Source organism: Girardinichthys multiradiatus, chromosome 2 (genome assembly GCF_021462225.1).
Source record: "Girardinichthys multiradiatus isolate DD_20200921_A chromosome 2, DD_fGirMul_XY1, whole genome shotgun sequence".
Lineage (NCBI taxonomy): Eukaryota > Metazoa > Chordata > Actinopteri > Cyprinodontiformes > Goodeidae > Girardinichthys > Girardinichthys multiradiatus.
The window spans coordinates 13,871,023-13,892,552 of record NC_061795.1 but is presented as its reverse complement, the minus strand read 5'-3'; the positions used below and the strand labels follow the sequence as shown (position 1 = coordinate 13,892,552).

Here is a 21,530-nt window from a genome sequence, read left to right as displayed (position 1 = left end):
TAATTCCTAATGCATTCATATTAGAGTAACTTAAAAATGAGTTAAATCAAAAATAATTGTTAGATTAATTGCTAAAAACAATTATTGTTAAGTGCAGCCCTAATAAATAGTGTGTAGTTCTCATGCATAATTATAAATGCACTTTTTGTAAATTTTCAAGTCAAAATACTCAGTTTCACATTTCATTTAAGTACAATATTACTTTTTCCTATGTTGTAATTTTCCCCACTGAGGGACAAGAAAGGATATTTCTATTTCCATTATTATTCTATTCTATAATATTGGCATCTATGAGACCTATTGCTATTTGGATTTTCATACATAGAGCTAAACAACAGAAAAAGTTTTGTAATTCTGCTATTTATTGGGCAACACAAGTATAACAAGCTGATATTAGCCTGTTAATTATTTGGGCTATTTTATTAGGCAAAACAATATTAGCTTAATATGAGTGATGGTTTATTTAGTTTTTACATACTCACTTAAGTATTTTTTGAGATCAGAAATAATTTACACCTCCTTAATTTGTCTTTTTTTGTAAGCATAGGAAAATGCAATGTGTAGCAACTGGTGGAGGAGGGGTAGCGCTGTATTATTTCTCACACAGTCAGATAAAATCCTAGTCACGTTGGCTCTTTCTTCACCATCTCACTAAAACGACTTTAAATTTTGGAAATGCTGAGCAGTTTTGTAACCTTAGCTTTGATACCGGTAGCCTATGTGTTGCTAATGTTTGATTCGCTTTGAGACAAATAACTACATTTCTGGTATCTCTATGCAAACATAAATGCTCTCCGAGTTAACCACCTTTTGCAATTCGTCACAGGCAATGGTGGTGAAGACAGGGGTTCTCAGAGATCTTCGTGAGAGGGAAATATCTATGCACCGGGCCAACTCTGACAGGAATGCAGAAACATGTGGAAAGGCGGTATGTGTTAAGACGAGGGCCTAGCATTGTCAAGATTTATGAATGAGCAGTCAAAAGAGAGAGAAAACATTTGCTCAGCACTGTCACCACACTCTACCTCACACATGACATGCAAACTCACGACGCTTCATAACAGAACCACTAAACACCCAAGGAACCATATCCTGACTGCTCCGATTACAGCTAGCGCGACCCCATAAAAGATTGTCCGTTTTGTCTTGTGTGTTCTCACTAGTGTATCAAATGGCATGTTTGTCGGATCATACAGGCACAGTTTTTGTTGCTAAGCTCTTTGAAAGGTTGCACGCAATCGATAAGAGCTGTACATCCAACACAGCTGGAAAACAACAGATGCTTTCCTTCAATAAGGCACAGTCTGCACATAGTTTTGTAATGTGTTGCTGCATGGAAACCAGACAAATCTGGCTAACTAGATGAAAAAACATGGCATGAAAGTGAGTTCCCTCTCAACCTGAAAAAAAGCTCCATTCAGAGTTGCAGTTGTGTTTTACAGCCCTCTGAACAACAGCTGAACTACAAATACGAGATCCAGGAATGATGTCTGCACTTGAAAGAAAATGTCGATAAAGCACTATTGAGCTTGTTGTCAGCATCTAACTTCATCTGGCAAAAATAGGTTTAAGCCAATTTTTTGTTCTATCATGAGCTCCGGATATCAAAACGAGTGCTTTAAGTTTGACTTAACGTATGTTTGAGACTCTAATTTTAAAGTAGGAAAGGAAGTAGTTCTTGAATTTCCATCATGACTCAACTAAAAAAAAAGTATTTGTTACATGAACATGGAGGAAGCCTTTACCCCTTTCAAATCATTTGTGTGGCAGCATTTTGTTTACTTGGTAGGTTTGGCTGCATAGTGGTGCGGTTGGTAGCACTGTTTTCGTGCAGCAAGAAGGTCCTGAGTGGAATCACGGCCTGGGGTCTTTCTGCAATAAAGCTTGCATGTTCTCGCTGTGCATGTGTGGGTTCTCTCCAGGTACTCCTGCTTCTTCCCACAGTCCAAAAACATGTTTGTTTTTGTTGTTTGTCCTGTGTGTCTCTGTGTTGCCCTGTGATGGACTGGCGACCTGCCCCGGGTGCATCCTGCTCTCGCCCGACCGACAGACAGATTTTACCAGTTTTTACTTAGTCTTAACTACATTTGATATTCACTTGTTGAAAATCCACTGAAGAAGTACAACATGCTGTGTGGTTACAGCCTGCAGAGCCCACATCTGCCTCTCACATAAAAAGCCCTTAGAGGGCCTTTATTCTACCACAATTCAACATTATTAACCCTTTCAGTTGTACTCAAAGGAGATCTGCTTATAACAATGGGATTAGGCCTAGAAGATGTTCAAAGTACTGCAGTCCGCTGTTAGGAGTTCACGGCTCTGTATCTTGCTGGATTTATGTGCCGTTACTGAAATCAGAGCAAGTGCCCAGTCAGACAGTTCTGAGGTGAACGTCTGTACAAGAGACAGCAGGAGAGAAGATGAAAAGAGTAAGCCAGATGTGAAGAGATCAAGCAGAGACTAGAGAAGTTCAGAAAACAGGACAAACAGGCATACAGAGCACACTGATATTTTTCTGGTACTGCCCATAACCTTCCTCTGTCTGAACCCACATTTATTTCTGCTTCCCAGCACAACATCCCAAAGCCACCCCTGTAGCTATTACGCTCAAAAGGATAACAGCAAAATACCAGCTCTTGTGGACCTCAGTGAAGTTGGGCAGGAGAAGAAAGTATTTGGGAGAAGGAGGTGGAGCACACCGGAAACTGCTGAACTCTGTTTTTTGTGTGTTGTGAGTGTTGCCACAGCTGGTTGTGGTTCTGCAGAACACCAGTCACATCAAGGGGAGCTTTTGGGCTAGCAGGGAAGACCAAGCATCAAGGACGGTGGATTAGTTAAATTTTAGTATTATACTTTCAGTAGCCTATAAGGATAGATTAAAAATGTTATTGTGCTAAAACTGGCAAACTACAGTGTCTAGTAATAAAATAATGTCTGGAATGTTGGAATTGTGTAATAAAACGTATGCCCTCTCATGTCATGTATATATTATACCTGTAAAAACTTAAATATGTGAAGTAACTAAAGCTAAAAAATACTATTTAGGCACATATTTTATAGAAAAGTCAAATTCTGGCTTTGCACAATGAATGTAATACTTTATATCAACCTCTGTTCTAGAAATTGCTTGAAGTGTGGTATTTCTAAAGACTACCTATGTTATTGTATATCACAGCTGAAAATTAAACATGGGTGCTACCAGAAAATTACCACCAGTCATAATTATGCATGGGCTAATTACCAGTTTTATTCATTTTATCATTATAAAATAAAATAATATTCAGAGAGAAAACAAAATATAAAAAGTAAGCCAAAAATGGCAGTACGTGTCAACATTACGCTACATAAAGATACAGTCTTTAAAAATTTTTTTTTCCTGAATGTCGATATCAAGGATGTCCAAAGTGTGGCCCAGTGGCCATTTGGGGCCATTTGGCACCATGATTTTTTTTGGACTGCATAAAGCATAATTGGACGTGGGGAAGGGTTGCTCCTTCCCCACGTCAAGCTGCACACTGCTGGCCAGCTGGCTGAGACAAGGCTACTACACTTCTTCCTAGCTTAGAAGAAGGACAAATCCGGTGGACATTTTTCCACTTATGAAAAACATGGACATCCGTCATGTGTAAACTGAAAGAGCGCCGGCTCTTATTTTTTATTGTCAACACATATTAAAAGTGACGCAGCTTTAAAACTACAGCTGGCAAAACACAAGCAGCACATCTGTTTAGCACCCAACTGCAGGCTCTACCAGAGCACCTAACCATGTTTATTCAGCAACTCATATCAGCTTGTTATGCTTGTGTTACTCTATGAAGAGCAGAATGCCAAAAAGGTATAATTATCTGCACAATAAGCATGTTTGGATGAAAAACAGATCTACATAATGGGTGTTCATTCTTGCTTACATTTTTTTTTTATCAAAACCAAAATAAAAAGGATAGATAAGATTATAGAAAACGTTACAGGTACATGGTCAAATAACTGAAAGACCATATTTCATAGAGGAAGGTTTTTACAAACATTGTAATTGCTTTTGGGGTGGATCAGATATAAAATTAATAGTTTTAGAAAGCTAGACGATTTAAGTCTTACTGAACGGCAGTAAAACTAATTTCCTGGAATTCCAAATAGCCTTCTCCTGTTAGCACAACAAAGTAATCTTGCTAATTCCGCATAACTGGAAAAACAGAGCAACAGCATGATTCCTTAAATAAAGTTCAGAAAAGCTTAGGTTTAGAATACATTTGAATTGCTGAAGTCAGTTAATTGTACTTACTATGAAAGAATCATCCTGTTAGATTAGATGCACAAAAACACTGAAGAACTCTATAGCACATGGAAACTACTCATTACCTTTCTGTAGATGAATGATGTCAGGGAAGTTTGCAAGAAGGCCTTGATAGAGCGAGAGCTTATCCAACATCTGGAAGAGGTCATACTTAGGTTGCTCGGCAAACATCTCTCCAATGTTTTCGTAGGTGCGGCCAGTGTGGGAGATGGCGCTATTGAGGGCATCTGACTTGTAGGGTGGGTCCAGAGTGAAGGCCTGGCTAATAGACTGGAAAGCATTCCCAAGCCGCTGGAACTCTTTCCTGAACCCACCCAGGTGTTTACGCACCAACTCCGAGGCAACGTGTGTGAGCTGCATCACACTGTCATCCATTTTCTTGGCAAAGCTCTTGAAGTTGTCGACCCTCTCCTCAACGTCCTGAAGGTCCTGGTGCTCATTGGGGATTTGAACAGTCAGCATAAAATGGGCCCCCACCATCTCGTCCTTCTCTGCCCGTCTCTTACCCAGTTTCCACTGCTTATCATCGGCGCACATCAGAAAGTGCTCAAAGCCTTCGTACTGGGAGAGGACCGGGTGACTGGTCATGTGGTTCATCCACAGTATCAGTCGCCTCTTACGCTTCTCGATGAAGTCTTCTTCGAACCGGCCAGTGGCCTGCTTCTCAGGAAGGTGAGGCACAGAGATCACAGTAAACTTGTGCAACAAACGGTTGTACAACCAGTCAAAGTGTTTGTAGCGTCTGTAGACTGGTCGGCCAGTGTGGCTTGGTGTCACACGGTAGGATATGTAGGTCTTGATACCCTTGAACTTTGTCTGTTTGGTTGGGTCTTCAATAGAGCAGATGAATGGCCGTGGGTTTGCCTTCCATTGAGGTCCCAGTGGACCCATCTCAATAGTATACGACTCAGCAATCTTTGCCATCATGGGGACATCACCGAGCACAAACGCCTCCACCCCTGAGCGGACAAAGCTGGAAAATCTGTTCAAGTTTCTGCCCACCATACTGCCCTTCCTGGAGCTGGCCATGTTGTCTTGTCCGGATGCTGACTTGCTCCTGTAATGCACATTGGGATTACTAGATGGTGGGACCTGAAAGATATGCCCATTAGCTCCAGTACTGCTAGTGTGATCAGCATCATCCACCACTGTGGATCGGTCGTCCCAGTCATCCCAGTCATCGTAATAGTCTTCATCGTATATCTTCCCCGAATTAAGGGAGGTGTTTGGCGTAGATGGTAGATAGGGGGAGTCGTTTCCTAAAGAGCCTGCCGGACTGATGGAGCAGTCAGTCACATTGGAGTCTGAGCGAGTGCGAATGATCTCTACATAAGATTTAGGGAAGAGACCTCTCTCCCCTCGGCTGTTTTCCCCCAGGACCCAACCATCCATTGAGTTCTCCTCGAAGATAACCACTTCCTCATTCTCCTTGATGCTGATCTCCTCTTTGTTTTCACTTAGAAAAGTGTAAATGGCAACGCCTTTTAGTGACATGATGAAACACAAGTGGGTCCCAAACCATCAACTTCTACATGCACATAGTGCCTTGATTGGCACAGTCTACATTATACTGCATGGAAACATTGGACATTATTGTAATACTACAGAGTATGACTTATGTGAATATAATGCCCAAAGCCCAAGCCTCAAAAAATACATCTATTTCAAAAAGTCTAAATCACACCTGATTGGACATCATCAGCCCGTTTAAGACACTGCTGTTACTGCTTTGTAGCCAACTTCTTAGTTATAACTCCACAATATGTAAGTAATATCTGTCTGCGTCAACATAACAAAAACAATATGGCTCAAACCAGAACTATTTTCATCCAAGTCCTCCTGATACCTCTGACGATCAGTAGAATCCTCTTATAACTGCACTTTTTGAACGTGATGTTCAATTATCACTCTTAAGCTTCACCCAGGAGCCTAAAAGCCTTCCGACGCGAACATATTTCCAGGATAAAGTGGTCCGACGCGGACAAAAACAGACGGATGAGTAATGGTATCCTAGTGCATTTTCAGCCCGCACCGCATTTCCTCAGACTGAAACTTGCTGCGATTTCCTTGTAAACAGGTTCCTGCGCATCTTCAGTCGAGCCCCATAAAGTTGTGGAGCAGGAAGCCAAAACTTCGCCTTTAGAGATTGTCAGCAATCATTACGGTCCGCTTCTCGGTCTGTTCCTTGAGTCTATTCCTCAACGCGTTGCAACTCTTTCCGTGACGTGAGGCTCGGACAATTGGAGGCAAGTTCGCTTGTTTTTTAGCTGCTCCTTTATGTTGTGGGAAGGTAGAGAGGAGGAAAGGATCGACACCGCCCCAAGCAGGAGAAACAGAGCACAACACACTGCACAGATTTTAACGTGTGAGGGAAAATCTGTGTATTCAGGCCCTCACAAAATCATAGTATAAAAAACCTTTATATACTTTTGGTACTTCTTTTCTTATCAGAAAGGTTTGGGCACTTTGACGCATAGATGGGAAACCGTTCATTTTCTGTTGGATTCACCTCTATCAAAAAACATGTAGCAAACCTTTCTGTTTTTTGTGTTTTAGTTCTTAGAACAAATATCGGAATGAGTAAAAATCTTAAGGAATGGGCAGGTCAGACGTCAATGAAAACAAAAAATTGGTATTGGGCAGAAAATGCCAGATTAGTTTATCTCTAGAAAAAAAAAAAAACACTTTTAAATATGGAATCTCCGTTTAATGGAACTGTCATCAAAACTGGTCACTTCGTGAAAGTTTAAGTTAATGCTGATGGGTTGAAGGAAACGTTCACCCAGTCAGTGTGACTGTTTTTGGTAAATTCAATAAATTAGAATACGCGTTCCGATGAGGGTCGTCTGTCAGATTAAAGTACCTTTTGAAAAAATCACCTTTAAGTAATATCAAACATACTTTTGATTTATTAATCAAAAGTATGTTTGATATTACATTTATGACAGCTCACATCTCTGTAATAAATGTGCCTTCCTTAGCTGGAAGCGGAGAATCATCACAATTAACTGAAATACTTGCTTAAAAACATCATTCTGTGTGTAATTACATTATATGTCATTGCATATAATGTATTTGTAACTATAGGGCCTATGTATCTTAACCATTTTTTGTTTATTCTTCTGCCGTGTGGCCTGGTCTCTTTAAAAAATAGATTTTAATCTTGGTAAAATATTTGACCTAAATAGATAAAGGATATAATACTACTACCACTATGCCTACTAATAATAATAACAATCTACCATAATAATAGTGATTTTACTTAATGTCTTACTAGTTATTAGGGATTTGAGCTAATTATTTTTTAGGAAATAAACCTATATCTTGTGAAAGTGAGATATTCAGGTAATAAAAAAAAAAATTAGTTATTAATAAAAGTATGGGAATGCAGTGGTTTTAATTTACCCCAATGTTTTAACTTTTAATACTGAACATTTGTTTAAAGTAGTAAAAAGAGTTTCACATTTCTAAGGGACAGATTTTTAATAACTTCTTTAATTGAATTTCTGCGTCTTCTGTGACAGATGTAAAAATGAACCACATATTTTAGTCCAACCGTAACACTGTTAAATTGTCAGTATCCGACCAAAACTGTACAACCCCGGAATAGTTTATGCCTCATATGTCGGCCATCTAATTAGTCCTACTGGCAGCAAACATGACAGCAGCGTGACGTGTTAGCAGCGGCAACAGTAGCATCAGCAGCCGCCTCCTTAAATGCCAAGGTAAATGTTTAATTTAGCTCGCTATACAAGTAAGATAACCACTAGTTGATGGGCTAATGTTTATTAAAATTATGCTGCTTGTTATAGAAAATCAAAGTAGCACCGTAGACCTCTAGAGTCACAGTTGCTAACAAGCTTGTCATGTTAGCTGGTTTCGGTCGAAGCTAGCCGCTAGCTACATGCAACAGTCTGGAATTGAAGTATCCCGGGGTTTTACCTCTCATTTAAAATGCCATCTAGATTCTTTACTAGACTAGAAGGTATTTCGGATGTAGTGGTGTGGGTGTTATGGGTTTGACGTATATCTCTTAAAATGACCTATCATATAGTCAATGTCAAAGTTTGATCTAATTCAGCCTGAAAGAGAATTCTAACTCTAGACCTCACTACATTCTCCATTCACGGTGTTTCAAGTCTTCTTTTATATGCAAAAAACAAGAATCAATTAGGCCCAACTTCCATAATTTGACAGAGGCTGAAGCTACCTGTTAAAATGGTTACTACGACCTAGCAATGGCAAATTAATCAGGTATTAGTTATATAAATCAGACCAGATTACTGATGCACCTTTAATCTGTAACCAAGGTTACAGACTAAATGGGTTTCTAAACTTTTATAAGGGCTGCATATTATTAGTAATATATATTTATATATATATATATATATATTTCCTGTTGCATTAAAACGGCTGAAATTGTGACTAATTTTAAATGCAAAACTGTCTTACTTTCAGGATGTTTGGGTAGCACTCCAGGATGTTCATCCTCCCCAAACAACTGAAACAACAGAATAACTGGGCATTGATTTGGCCTCACGACAGCTCCAGCTTAATCTATTATTGGATGCTTTTGCGTTCCAGCATCCACACACAGTTTCCAGACCTTTGAATACCTTAAACCACTCCTGGATTTGATATTGAATCACTCACGTGTTGCACAAATAATTCCATTGTTTTGATTTCAAGCCTGTGTAGAGACATTTTTCCTGCAATTCATCTTCCTTTTGCCTACGAGATAAAAACATCTAACCACTTGCGTATTTGCAGTGTCGCCATGGATGACCTCACCGCAGCCCTCACATCCAGCTTTGCTGTGTCCAAGGAGCCTAACAGTACAGCCGCCCCCCACCCTCGGCTGGCTCAGTACAAGAGCAAGTACAGCGTGCTGGAGCAGAGTGAGCGACGGCGGCGTTTTCTTGACCTGCAAAAAATGTAAACCCATCCATCCATATCATGCCTATTTTGATGCTTGACTAAAAGCTCAAGCTGTAATACCATATGCAGTACAAGGTAGACGTGTACGCGCTTTCTTGAGGGACATGAATGTCATACTAATTTTGGGGTTTTATTGATGCATTTGAACTGTTTTATATCCTTGATGAAATGATGATAAAACACCACTTAGTCTGAATGTATTCTGAACCTTTTTTTTAATCCACAGATAAAATATTATAGATATAATTACATACATGCTTACTAATGATAGGTAAGAGGCTTTTTTGTATCATCTACTATTTGTAGCGTTTATTTAATTTTTTTTGCTTTCCTCGCATGGACCCGGGGTTTAAGCATAGTTCACAACTTTTAAAAAGAGTTGCGGTCATCGCTATCGGGAGGCCATTCATGAGGCTTAATTCATAAACAAGTTTTTAATGTGTGATTTGGGTTGTTGTCCTACTGGAAGTTGTAAGCATCTATGCTCAAACCACCTGACCAAAGTTCAAGAGCATCCCAACAGGTTGTTGTGACCTGGAACCTGCTTAAATCCTATTGTGACTCCCCAGAGTGTAGTAAGTTTAACATCAACATAGTATGGACTGCGAGGGTGCTGAACAAAACAAATAAAACAGCCTGTAATTCGGTCACAAAGAAGAGGACAAGGTTGGAAGCAGTGTGACATGTAAAGGTAAAACACTAAACCAGCTGCCAAGTAAGTTGGTGGCAGTGTCATGCTGCGGGGCTGTTTCGTTGCCACTGGTACTGGTGATTTATAGAAGGTGGGTGGGATAATGAAAAAGGCCAACTTTCACCCAAATTATTTAACATCACCTTAAATCATCAGCAAGAAGCTTAAATTAGGACACAGTTGAGTGTCCCAACTAGATGAGAATTCCAAACACAAATCAAGCTGGGTTCAAATGGATAAATCGGATTAACATGGACCCAACTGAACATTTATGGGACATACTTCAAAAATAGGTTTGTGTCTGGAAACGGACTAATTGAAATAAACTCTGCCGCTGCCCAAAAGAGCAGTCATCACATATGCAGCCAGAATTGTGTCAGAAGTTTATTGGATGACTAGAAAACATGTGTGGTCGAAGTTCAACTTGGTGAGGGACATTTATCCAAATATTAGTGGCCGTTTATGTGTGTGTTTTATCCTCTATGTATGATGTTTGATTAGAGAACTAACACAATTTTTTTCAAACTTGTTTTTAAAAATCATTGATCATATATTGTATCATATTTCCCCCTGGAAAATAGAAAGTATTGATTAAAATTGGATACTTTATCTGTCATTCATTCCCATGGTGAGCGAATGTAAACTTCTAGCAGGTGCTGGGCTTTTATATTTTAGTTCTAAAGTACTTGTACTTTGTAATGTTAGTTTATTTTCCCTGATGAAGGGTCACTACTTACATGTGATCCGAGTGATCGACACGGCAACGCTGCTAAATATAATTGTTTTTAAAGTCGGGAAGTTGACATTTCAACTCTTTTTCAATGACCAGGAAACACGGCCATGTGTCTGAAATACACCACTGTGCTTTGCTGACAACATTCCAAAGGCAAATCTATCTGTAAATCATTTTTCCTCTTGAAATCCCAGTAAAAGGTTAAACTATGTCAACCATGCACGGCGCTTGGCTGATGGGGACTGGACGGGGGCAGACAGCGACGGGGAAGACGACATGGAGCAGCAGGAGAACAGGGCACGGAAACTGGAGGACAGCACAGAGGAGGAGGAGATGGAGTTAGAGAGGAGGAAGCTGCCCAAGCATTATGCAAACCAGGTCATTAGTGAAGTGTTTGGCAACCAAAATGAATCCCCTTTATTGCTGAGAGGGGCAGCTCATTATGTGTAACAGCAGTGTCCAACAGAGGGCAGTGGAGTCCTACAGTTAGTGCTCTGCTTCTTTGTCTCAGTCTTTTTTTCTAAATCTCTATTTGCCGTTTCTAAACATTAATTTCCTTCAGGGCAGCATTGATGGGTTTCTGATTTCTCCCTCAGCTCATGCTGTCAGAGTGGTTGGTGGATGTCCCACCAGATCTGGACACGGATTGGCTGATGGTGGTCTGTCCTGTGGGGAAAAGATCTCTGATTGTTGCCTCCAAGGTAGGCATGTGTCTCATCTTGTTCAACACCTTCTACTTTGTTTCTGAGTCTAAGGTTGGAGAAGGTCAGGAAGCTGTTGTCTTTACATTGGCAAATAAAGTCACATTTACTGACAGATGTTTCCAGAAGAAGATTTTTATTGGTTTTCCATCAGCGGTAAATAAAAACTAAGGAAGTCAGGATGGTTTATGTGCAGCAGGTTGAAAAGGAAACATTTCTGATTCGGATGCTCGATGGTTGTGAAATCAAATGAAAATAAGCACTTCTTTTAATAAGCTCTTTGTTCAACATGAGCGTCTTCTAAATGAGTCTGTGGAAGTGAAATCAGACGTTAAACTAATCCTTCTTTTAAGTTTTTTTAAACTAATCCTTCTAATTATTGCAAATATCCTATAAAATAAATGCACCTAACAGGGAAAAAAGACGACTTTCTGTTATTATGTCCAGATATTTTACACCAGTCAAAATGAATATTCTCAGTTTTTCTCTCCCAATAAAATATGTTGGGTCTATGTATAATTAAAAAACTTTTTTTTTTTTTTTCGCTACTCTGCCCTAAAACGTTCTTGTTTTATCTTGCCCCGTGATGTTTTCACGGCAGACCGGTTCCTCCTTCGTGATCTCAACGACCAGCTCTGAAACAGTTCCGCATCAAACCGTCAGGAACATTTACCAAGTCACACAGAAACAGCAGAGATGTTCTGTCGCCTCTGGAATCTGAATGAGTTCGATCCAACGCTGAGAAGTCGCGGCGGATTCTGAGCTTTTTGTCTCAGTACAGAGCGTGCTCAGTTGGCTGCAGGAATAGCAGGTTTCAGATCACCACCTCGCCAAGAATGTACAATTGTTTACTGATCCCCTGTCAGCTTTGGCCGGCTGTGTCCGTACGGTTCCTGAAAAACAAAACACAATGAGATGCTGCGTTTGGGATGGGGCTCAATAAGAGTACTCGAATACAAGAGTATTTATTGGTGCACAATATTATATTATGCCTTTTAAGCCAAAAGCGGCGTGCTCCTTTTTTCAGCTGGCAGTGAGATGGTAGACAAAGCAGAAAATGTTGACCACATTGAGGATGTGAAAGGGTTTTTTAGGAGTGTGGAGAGTAGTTCTTTTTGTGGAAAATTTTAAAGCTTACTAAGCAAAACAGTCCTTTTAAGGGGAATTCTTTTTTTTTTATTACCGTGAGACATTTGTTGTGATGCATTTCTCAGACAGCTCCTTGCTTTCCGTAAATTCCTCTGTTTGGCTAAATAAGAAGTGAACGTTTTCATATTTTATTATGTTCCAAACATAAACCTTTATGTGACAGAAAGGTTTGTTAAAGAACGTTACCGATCAGCATCATGAAGAATCAAGAACACCGTAAGCAGGACGGAGATAAAGCTTCTATCAAGTTGAAAGTGGCGCAAAGTTATAAAACGATATTCCCCAGCTTTGAACATCTCCCAGAGAGAAGGTGAGAACAGGACAACTGCTGGTGGTGCAGAAAATAAATCCATTCTTGAAAGACATTAGAAGTCCAGAGTGCAGTTCGCCACGAGCCATGTAGGGGACACAGCAAACGTGAAATAAGGTGCTCGAGTTAGACGAGACCAGAGTTGAACTTTAACTGGGGTCCCCATGGTGACGCATGCTGTTGGCACACATAATGCTATGAGGAGGTTTTTCTTCAGCAGGGACAGGAAAGCTGGTCAGACTTGAATGAAAGGTGGAAGGAAAGAAACAAAGAAAAACTGCAGCAGGATAACCCTAAACATACAGCCAGAGCTACGGTGGAGTGGTCTAAATCAAAGCCTATTCATGTGTTGGAATGGCCTAGTTAAAGTCCAGACCCGAATCTTATTAAGAATCCGTGTTAAGATTATAGTAATGATGTGAAGTCTGACTGAGCATGAGCTGTTTTGCTGAGAAAAATTAGCAGAAGTGTCAAAAAAATGTAATTGTAAAGTTCATTCTACAATTTACTGACTCTCTCTTTCAAATCGTTATTTGTATTTTACTGCCACTTTCCAACGAAGCCCTTCTGTCATGTTCTGTCACATATCCCTGCAGTATCTCTGTGACTGGCTGCAGTATGAGATGTTTTCCTCCTCCTGCTTGTAATGCTGGAAGGATGTTGGCTGTTTTTTAATTCAGGATTCACAGATTTAAGCTGTTCCCCTCAAAGCCATTCAGCTTGTATTTGCAGAAGAGAAATTGTAAACCTCTGATGGTTGGAAAGGTGATCATTATTCATAATTAGTTTTTTCCAAGGTTTGTGATAATATTGGCTACTGTAATACCAATTTCTTCTTGAATCCTGTTCAAACATCAGTTTAATCTGTGAGTAAATATGCAGAGTGCAATCAGACCGTTTCCTCAACAGTGGATAGTTTTGCTGCCTCCTTCCCTTTACACACTGGAGGAAATGTGTTAAAGAGTAACTGTAACAGTGAATGTGCATGCAAGGAACCTATTTTAACAGTAAAAATACTCAAACGTTTCAAGGATTGTTTCATATCCGGCATCTCTGTTAGCTCTTTGATTCTTGCACTGGTAGAACTGTGGGTTCCAGCACATGAACAATAACATTTCTCTCTTCTCTTCTGGGTTGTGTGTGTGTTTTACAGGGTTCCACTGCAGCGTACACTAAAAGTGGCTATTGTGTGAACCGCTTCCCTTCCCTGCTGCCCGGTGGGAACAGACAGAACTCAGCCATGGGAAAAGGTGAGTGAGCCTGTTGTTTAGAGTGGCGGGGGTTACTGCGATAGGCCACTCAGTTTTTACAAAAATCAGTGTTTCACAAACACAACACTTCTTCAGTCTAGCTGTACATTTATTACGTTTAAAAGCCTGGTGAGACATACCTTTGATTGTGACAGTCACAGAGAAAGACTCCACCTCCACATTCAGTCAAGAAGCCTGCTGGCTGCCGGTGATGGAGTAACATACACCACTTGGGTCCAAACTTAATGCATTGCGGGCCAGATTCATCAAGTTGAAATGGTCCATTCCATCTATACTCGGAAGTCGGAATTTCCGTCCTCCGAGTGGGAAATTTCAACTGGAATGCCCCCGAAAGTCTGAATTACAAGTCTGAAAGTCAGGGCAAGATGGCCGTAACTTCTGCATTCAAGATGGCTTTGACTGTTTTTAGCAGTTGTATGTATATACTACTCTTTAGTGTTTATAAGACAAGATGTTTCAGCGCTGTTTATATGCATGCTATACCGCGTAGAACAGTGTTATTGTTATTGTTGTAAGACTGCTGTTACCGTTGCCAGCAATATGAACAAAAACAAGCAGGAAACTAGAACGTTAAGAGCTCAGAGAAGAACCTCATGGAAACTCTGGAGGAGCGGCAGGTATCCAAAGCTCAGGTGGAACGATCTGTTGACATGAGAACTATTAGTCGTGCATTTCACAAATTTAAACTCCGACTTCCCAGTTACGACTTCAGAGCAAAAGTACTCTGAGGACGGGGTCATGGTAAACAAGCATTATTTTAATGAAATAAAGTAGTAAGGAACAAATTATTGAAGGTCCTAAAACAAGTCTCGACTGTTTGTCTCAGTAAAATAAAAATGGACAGGTTTCAAAGTTTCTGGGTCGAATGTTTTTCTATTTTGTTTGTCTAGAACAGGAGTGGCAAACGTGCGACTCGCAAACCGCATGTGGCAAGTGTTCATGTCTAGTGTGGCTCGCGGCGGCTTGACTGATCTGTCTAGGTTATCAATTTAACAGCAGTTTGTGGGATATTTTGTTTTGAAAAATTATTTGTTTCAAAAAAAGTTTGACTTTAGCCTGCGACCTCTTTATCCAGCAAGGATGTACACAGGTCTGCATTTCAGCCATTTTTATAGCAGTTACCTCAACTGATCCACTAGGGGGAGCACGATTAGAATAGAAAGTTCTATCACCTCATAACTCAAGTATTTTTCGCTTGTTGACGCACACATGTACGCCGTAACACACACCGGGAGAAAAAAACATTCACAGCCTCAACTACTCATCTACTGAGATCTATTCATCTGTTTTAAAATTAGTTTAGCCAGATTTAGTCACGGCTAAGGTCACTGTAAGGCTGCAGTGCAGCTTATCCCTCTTGTTAGTCGATGACACCCAGGATTTTCAAGTAGTCAGTTAAGGAATAAGAAAATCTGATATGAAAATGTTAAAAACTGTTTAGGTTTATGTTATAAGGCATTTGAGTTATTTCAAAAGTGAGGACATTTTGTTGTGCGGCCCTTTGCAGTGCTACTGGATTTTATTCTGGCTGTTGATGCTGAACCAGTTGGCCACCTCTGGTCTAGAAAAGGAGAACTTTCTTCAGAAACACCTGCTGTATCTGACCAAGTTTAATCCTTGGGTGTGCCCAGGTCTGTTTTGAGTTAAAAGTGACTGGATGTTTGTGGTCTTACTGATTTTCAAAATGAAAGTGAAAAAATATGGCCGGTGAAAAAAAAAATGCAGTGGTATATAAGCCACCTATGGACGAAGTAGGGGAATAGAGCTGTCAGTTCAGCGCAGAGAGTGGCAGTGACACTGCGAGTCCTGGTGACTGTTTGCCCGGAGCAGTGTGCAACATATAGAATGTGAAGCTTTTTGGCACCAAGCAGTTTGTTGTGTGACACCAACTATGCGTACACGGTCATAAAAATGTAGCTTTGTGCGGATGTGTCGGGAGGAAGTCCGCTCTGAGTCCGCCTAAAGTACAGGTCCTTCTCAAAATATTAGTATATTGTGATAAAGTTCATTATTTTCCATAATGTCATGATGAAAATGTAACATTCATATATTTTAGATTCATTGCACACTAACTGAAATATTTCAGGTCTTTTATTGTCTTAATACGGATGATTTTGGCATACAGCTCATGAAAACCCAAAATTCCTATCTCACAAAATTAGCATATTTAATCCGACCAATAAAAGAAAAGTGTTTTTAATACAAAAAACGTCAACCTTCAAATAATCATGTACAGTTATGCACTCAATACTTGGTCGGGAATCCTTTGGCAGAAATGACTGCTTCAATGCGGCGTGGCATGGAGGCAATCAGCCTGTGGCACTGCTGAGGTCTTATGGAAGTCCAGGATGCTTCGATAGCAGCCTTTAGCTCATCCAGAGTGTTGGGTCTTGAGTCTCTCAATGTTCTCTTCACAATATCCCACAGATTCTCTATGGGGTTCAGGTCAGGAGAGTTGGCAGGCCAATTGAGCACAGTGATACCATGGTCAGTAAACCATTTACCAGTGGTTTTGGCACTGTGAGCAGGTACCAGGTCGTGCTGAAAAATGAAATCTTCATCTCCATAAAGCTTTTCAGCAGATGGAAGCATGAAGTGCTCCAAAATCTCCTGATAGCTAGCTGCATTGACCCTGCCCTTGATAAAACACAGTGGACCAACACCAGCAGCTGACACGGCACCCCAGACCATCACTGACTGTGGGTACTTGACACTGGACTTCTGGCATTTTGGCATTTCCTTCTCCCCAGTCTTCCTCCAGACTCTGGCACCTTGATTTCCAAATGACATGCAGAATTTGCTTTCATCCAAAAAAAGTACTTTGGACCACTGAGCAACAGTCCAGTGCTGCTTCTCTGTAGCCCAGGTCAGGCGCTTCTACCGCTGTTTCTTGTTCAAAAGTGGCTTGACCTGGGGAATGCGGCACCTGTAGCCCATTTCCTGCACACGCCTGTGCACGGTGGCTCTGGATGTTTCTACTCCAGACTCAGTCCACTGCTTCTGCAGGTCCCCCAAGGTCTGGAATCGGCCCTTCTCCACAATCTTCCTCAGGGTCCGGTCACCTCTTCTCGTTGTGCAGCGTTTTCTGCCACACTTTTTCCTTCCCACAGACTTCCCACTGAGGTGCCTTGATACAGCACTCTGGGAACAGCCTTTTCGTTCAGAAATTTCTTTCTGTGTCTTACCCTCTTGCTTGAGGGTGTCAATAGTGGCCTTCTGGACAGCAGTCAGGTCGGCAGTCTTACCCATGATTGGGGTTTTGAGTGATGAACCAGGCTGGGAGTTTTAAAGGCCTCAGGAATCTTTTGCAGGTGTTTAGAGTTAACTCGTTGATTCAGATGATTAGGTTCATAGCTCGTTTAGAGACCCTTTTAATGATATGCTAATTTTGTGAGATAGGAATTTTGGGTTTTCATGAGCTGTATGCCAAAATCATCCGTATTAAGACAATAAAAGACCTGAAATATTTCAGTTAGTGTGCAATGAATCTAAAATATATGAATGTTAAATTTTTATCATGACATTATTGAAAATAAAGAACTTTATCACAATATACTAATATTTTGAGAGGGACCTGTAGACGCCTACGGAGTCAAGTACGGCCGTCTCTGTGGGAGCCTGAAGAGTTCTAAGATTGGGAATAAAGTCTGTACAGGTGGACTTTTTTTCATGAAATTATCACTTGTCTTCTTTCTATGTAGACTACACAATCTTGGACTGCATTTACAGTGATGTGGACAGAACCTACTACATCTTGGATGTCATGTGTTGGAGAGGTCATCCAGTCTATGACTGCCCAGTAAGACTTTCTTCTAATTTTCAACAATCGAGGAACGCTCGTCCAACTGTTTATCTAGTTAAAATAAAGACTCAGACATATGTTTTGGGCCATATTGCTCATACTATTGGCTTAGAATGTGAAAGAAAACTTCTAAATTTCTTTTGTTGTTTAGAGTGCTTGCTTTTTTACCGACAGACTGAGTTTCGCTTCTACTGGCTCCAGTCGAAGGTCCAGGAGACGGATGGCTTATCAGAGATTGCCAAACGCAACCCTGTGGGTATTTGCACCAAAATAAAGGCTCTTCTTCTCTTGTCAGATCTACTATTTCACGTTTAACAAACTATGGTCTGAACTGTGTTGTGCCAGTTCATCCTTATTTATAACTAGTTCTAAGTTTAGTTACACCATTAAACTGAATTATCTCACGTTCATAGAGCTAAACAATCTGAACTAAGTTCCCAGCCCTAATATGAGTTAGTTTTGGCTACTTTAGCAGATTAAAGTCTACAAATACTGTTTTAATTATGATGTTATGTGACAATTAATAAATAGTTTTTGTCATCTATTGAAACCAGGTCTTTGACAGCTTATTTTCATCTCTTTAATTCTCTGCTGTCCTCCTCACTCATAAACTGTAGCTCAGTGTGGCTGAACTTTCAAAAAGCTGCTCTTATTCACATCTGTTCATGTTTTAGTTGTCAGAAAGCTAAACTAGTGGGAAAATTGCATAGAAAAGTTGCCTAGTCACGCTTTTTGTTTGCGGCTCTCCTGAAGGCACTACAATTCTGGTGTTCCTCTTTGCTAAAATCATCGTTCTGTTTAAGCAGGTCAGCTAGCGAAATCTTCAATCTTCACTAATTTGGCTATATCTAATTTAATTTAAACTTGGACCTGACAGAATATATTAAGCTGCAGTTTCATTTGAACATGCAAGCCCACAGATCTCACTCACTGACTACAGCAGATTTCCACACGGTAACAGAAACTAGGTACAGCCGTGACGCTGTCTATTAGTTTAGATAGTCGGAACATGAGCCATCAGTTTATGTTGTTAGTGTATTGAACGAGGATGCTGCTAAAGGCACGTTTAAAGAGGGGTGGGACACAGTACCAAACTTTTTAATACCAGCAACACATGTTTTGTTGGCCAGGGAAAATAAGCTATTGTATGAAAATCACTAACAAAGCAAAGAGAGAGATATTTTATTGATTAAGAGGCTTTGCAGAAGTTGGAATGAACCTGTAAATTCAAAGTTCAAGTGATAATCAGCTGTTTTTGTGGCACAGCCTAGTAGGGGCTAAATAATTTGGGGATTTTGACAAAAAGACAAGTAGTTTGGAAATAAAATGAGGGTAACCTGGTTCTGTTGTCTTTGGTCCAACAGTTTCGGTTTATGAGTCTTCAAAACACCGACTGCACAGCAGAATCCATTCGGAAAGCTCTGGCAGCCGAGTATAGCTTCAGTGTAAGAACAGATCTTAAACCATTTTTCTTTCTCAAATTATTCTTCATTTGTTATGTAATGTGATATAAAAAGTACATTTTACAGCTATTTTTTCTTGGTGCTCTGCAGGTGGATGGACTTCTCTTCTACCACCGGCAGACCCACTACACCCCTGGGAGCACCCCACTGGTTGGCTGGCTTCGCCCCTACATGGTCACAGATATCCTAAGTATGGAGGTTCCTGTAGGACCCCTCACCACCAAGCCGGAGTACGCCAGCCAGCAGCTGCAGCAGATCCTGGAACACAAAAAAGCATCTAGTGAAGTCCGCCCCGCCAACAGAAGCGGTGGCTATGAGTTGGAGTACCTGTCTACTCCAAGCCAGGACAGTAAGGACACCTTGAACTTCTTGAATCAGAAGCCAATAAAGGACACAAATATGGAAATGTGAGCGGGAGGATTAACCAGAAGCAAAATGTTAATTTAGGGTTCCTATGTGTTGACAGTCGACCTGAAGCTCTTTTAGAATGTCTGTTGAAGGACTAGTGGCAAAGCATGGCTACTTTTACTCCAGCACTGCTCTGGATGCCTTCGGAGTGCAGATTAGTTGAGCTGTGCTGCGTACTGACATGCACACGTTGTACCTTCAGAAGCTAAGACAAAAAAATGCAGCACTGCAAATTTGTGCTGAAGGAATGTCTTGGTGCTCTGTGAATTTTCATTGTGGATGAACCGTGCATAAAACATGTCATCATTACCGTCTGTGGGTTTTCTGCAAGTGCTGTTCATGTCTACTCAGCAGAACACGCAGTTTTAGCAGGTCATTAGTTCAGCAAAGCAAAGTCTGCATGCTGAGCTGCCAGTGTGTTGAATGACAGTCTCCTGTCAATTGCTGATTAGCATCTGTGACTGACTTTTATAGATGAATGTTAAATTGAATCATTTTAGTGCAAATTTCTAAATAAATGGCTTTTACTAACAGTTTCTACATGTTTCCACGGGATGTTTTAAATGTTTTTTATATGTCCTCATATTTTCCAATTAAATCCAGAAAAGAATTGCGTGTGCCATTTCTTTACATTTATTAATTACTCAAACCATGAAAATATTCAAACATTCAAATACTAGAAGCTACGTCATAATTAGTAAAGGTTTATTGATGGCAGTGGCTCATTCAGATGCTGTGACCTGAGGGTTCTTTTAATCTATCCTTTTAACTTTATCTCATTGCACTGTGCAGCTGTATGGATTACAATAACAAAACTAGAACTAATCCTCCTATATTAGTGCAGTGGCTTGCAAAAGTAGGTAAACCCCTTGAACTGAATTGAGTTTCTATGTGATATACCAACACAGAGTAGTGCATAAATGTGAAAAAAAAGGAAAAAGATACTTGGTTTAACTTTGTAACAGATAAAAACCACAAACTGGCTGTGTGCATTTGCTTTCAGGCCCTCTGACATAGTACTTTGTAGAACCACTTATCTCCACAGTTATAGCTGCAAGCCTTTTGGGGTTTGAAATGTTTGCTCAGTCTTCTTAGCAAAAGCTCAAATTCAGTCAAACTGGAAGGACAGCATCTTTGGACATCAGTTAAATCTTCCCGCAGATTTAGGCCAGGACTTTTCGTGGCGATTCTAACAGATGAATATGTGTTTACTTAAACCATTCCTGTGGAGCTCTGGCTGTATCTTATAGTCTTCCTGGAAGTTAAACTTCTACTCCTGTCTCAAGTCTTTAGAAGCTTGTAACAAGTTTTCCTCCAGAGTTGCCCTGTATTCAGCTGTTTCCATCTTGTCATCACCTCTAATCAGCATCCCTGTCCATTGTGAAGAAAAGCATGATGCTGCCATCCCCGTGTTTTACCCTGGCGATAGTATGTTGTGGGTGCTGCGTAGTGTTACTTTTCATCCACACGTACCATTTCGCTTATAGCCGAAACACTTCCATCTTAGTGTTATTTGACCGTAGCACCTTCTTGTATGTGTTTCCTACATGGCTTGCATCAAACTTCAAACAAGACTTCTTATGCCTTGCTTTTATCAATCACTGTCTTTATGCCACCCTTCCACAAAGGTCAGATTTGTGAAATGCACGACTAATAGTTCTCGTGTCAACAGATCCTTCCACCTGAGCTTTGGATCCCTGCCGCTCCTCCAGAGTTTCCATGGGGTTTTCTGGGGGCAGCCATGCCTTGGAAAGGTTGCCGTTGTGCCATACT

At 40.5% G+C, this 21,530-nt stretch overlaps 2 protein-coding genes across 2 annotated transcripts in view; one reads left to right on the top strand and one right to left on the bottom strand.

The window, feature by feature from the left end:
• snx33 (sorting nexin 33) overlaps positions 1-6,538 on the bottom strand; it is a 28,757-nt gene extending 22,219 nt beyond the window's left edge. The window contains exon 1 of the mRNA XM_047351530.1: positions 4,357-6,538. Coding sequence (XP_047207486.1) covers positions 4,357-5,785 — 1,429 coding nt within the window. The 5' untranslated portion in view covers positions 5,786-6,538. The remainder of the gene's footprint in view (positions 1-4,356) is intronic.
• Positions 6,539-7,860: 1,322 nt separating this feature from the next.
• On the top strand, positions 7,861-20,367 carry snupn (snurportin 1). Its single transcript, XM_047387737.1, has 9 exons — positions 7,861-8,016; positions 9,062-9,226; positions 10,848-11,031; positions 11,250-11,354; positions 13,967-14,063; positions 17,786-17,883; positions 18,061-18,138; positions 19,251-19,331; positions 19,440-20,367. Exons 1-9 carry the CDS (start codon positions 8,009-8,011, stop codon positions 19,758-19,760), a joined length of 1,137 nt encoding a protein of 378 aa, XP_047243693.1. The 5' UTR covers positions 7,861-8,008; the 3' UTR covers positions 19,761-20,367.
• The last annotated feature ends 1,163 nt before the right edge of the window (positions 20,368-21,530 follow it).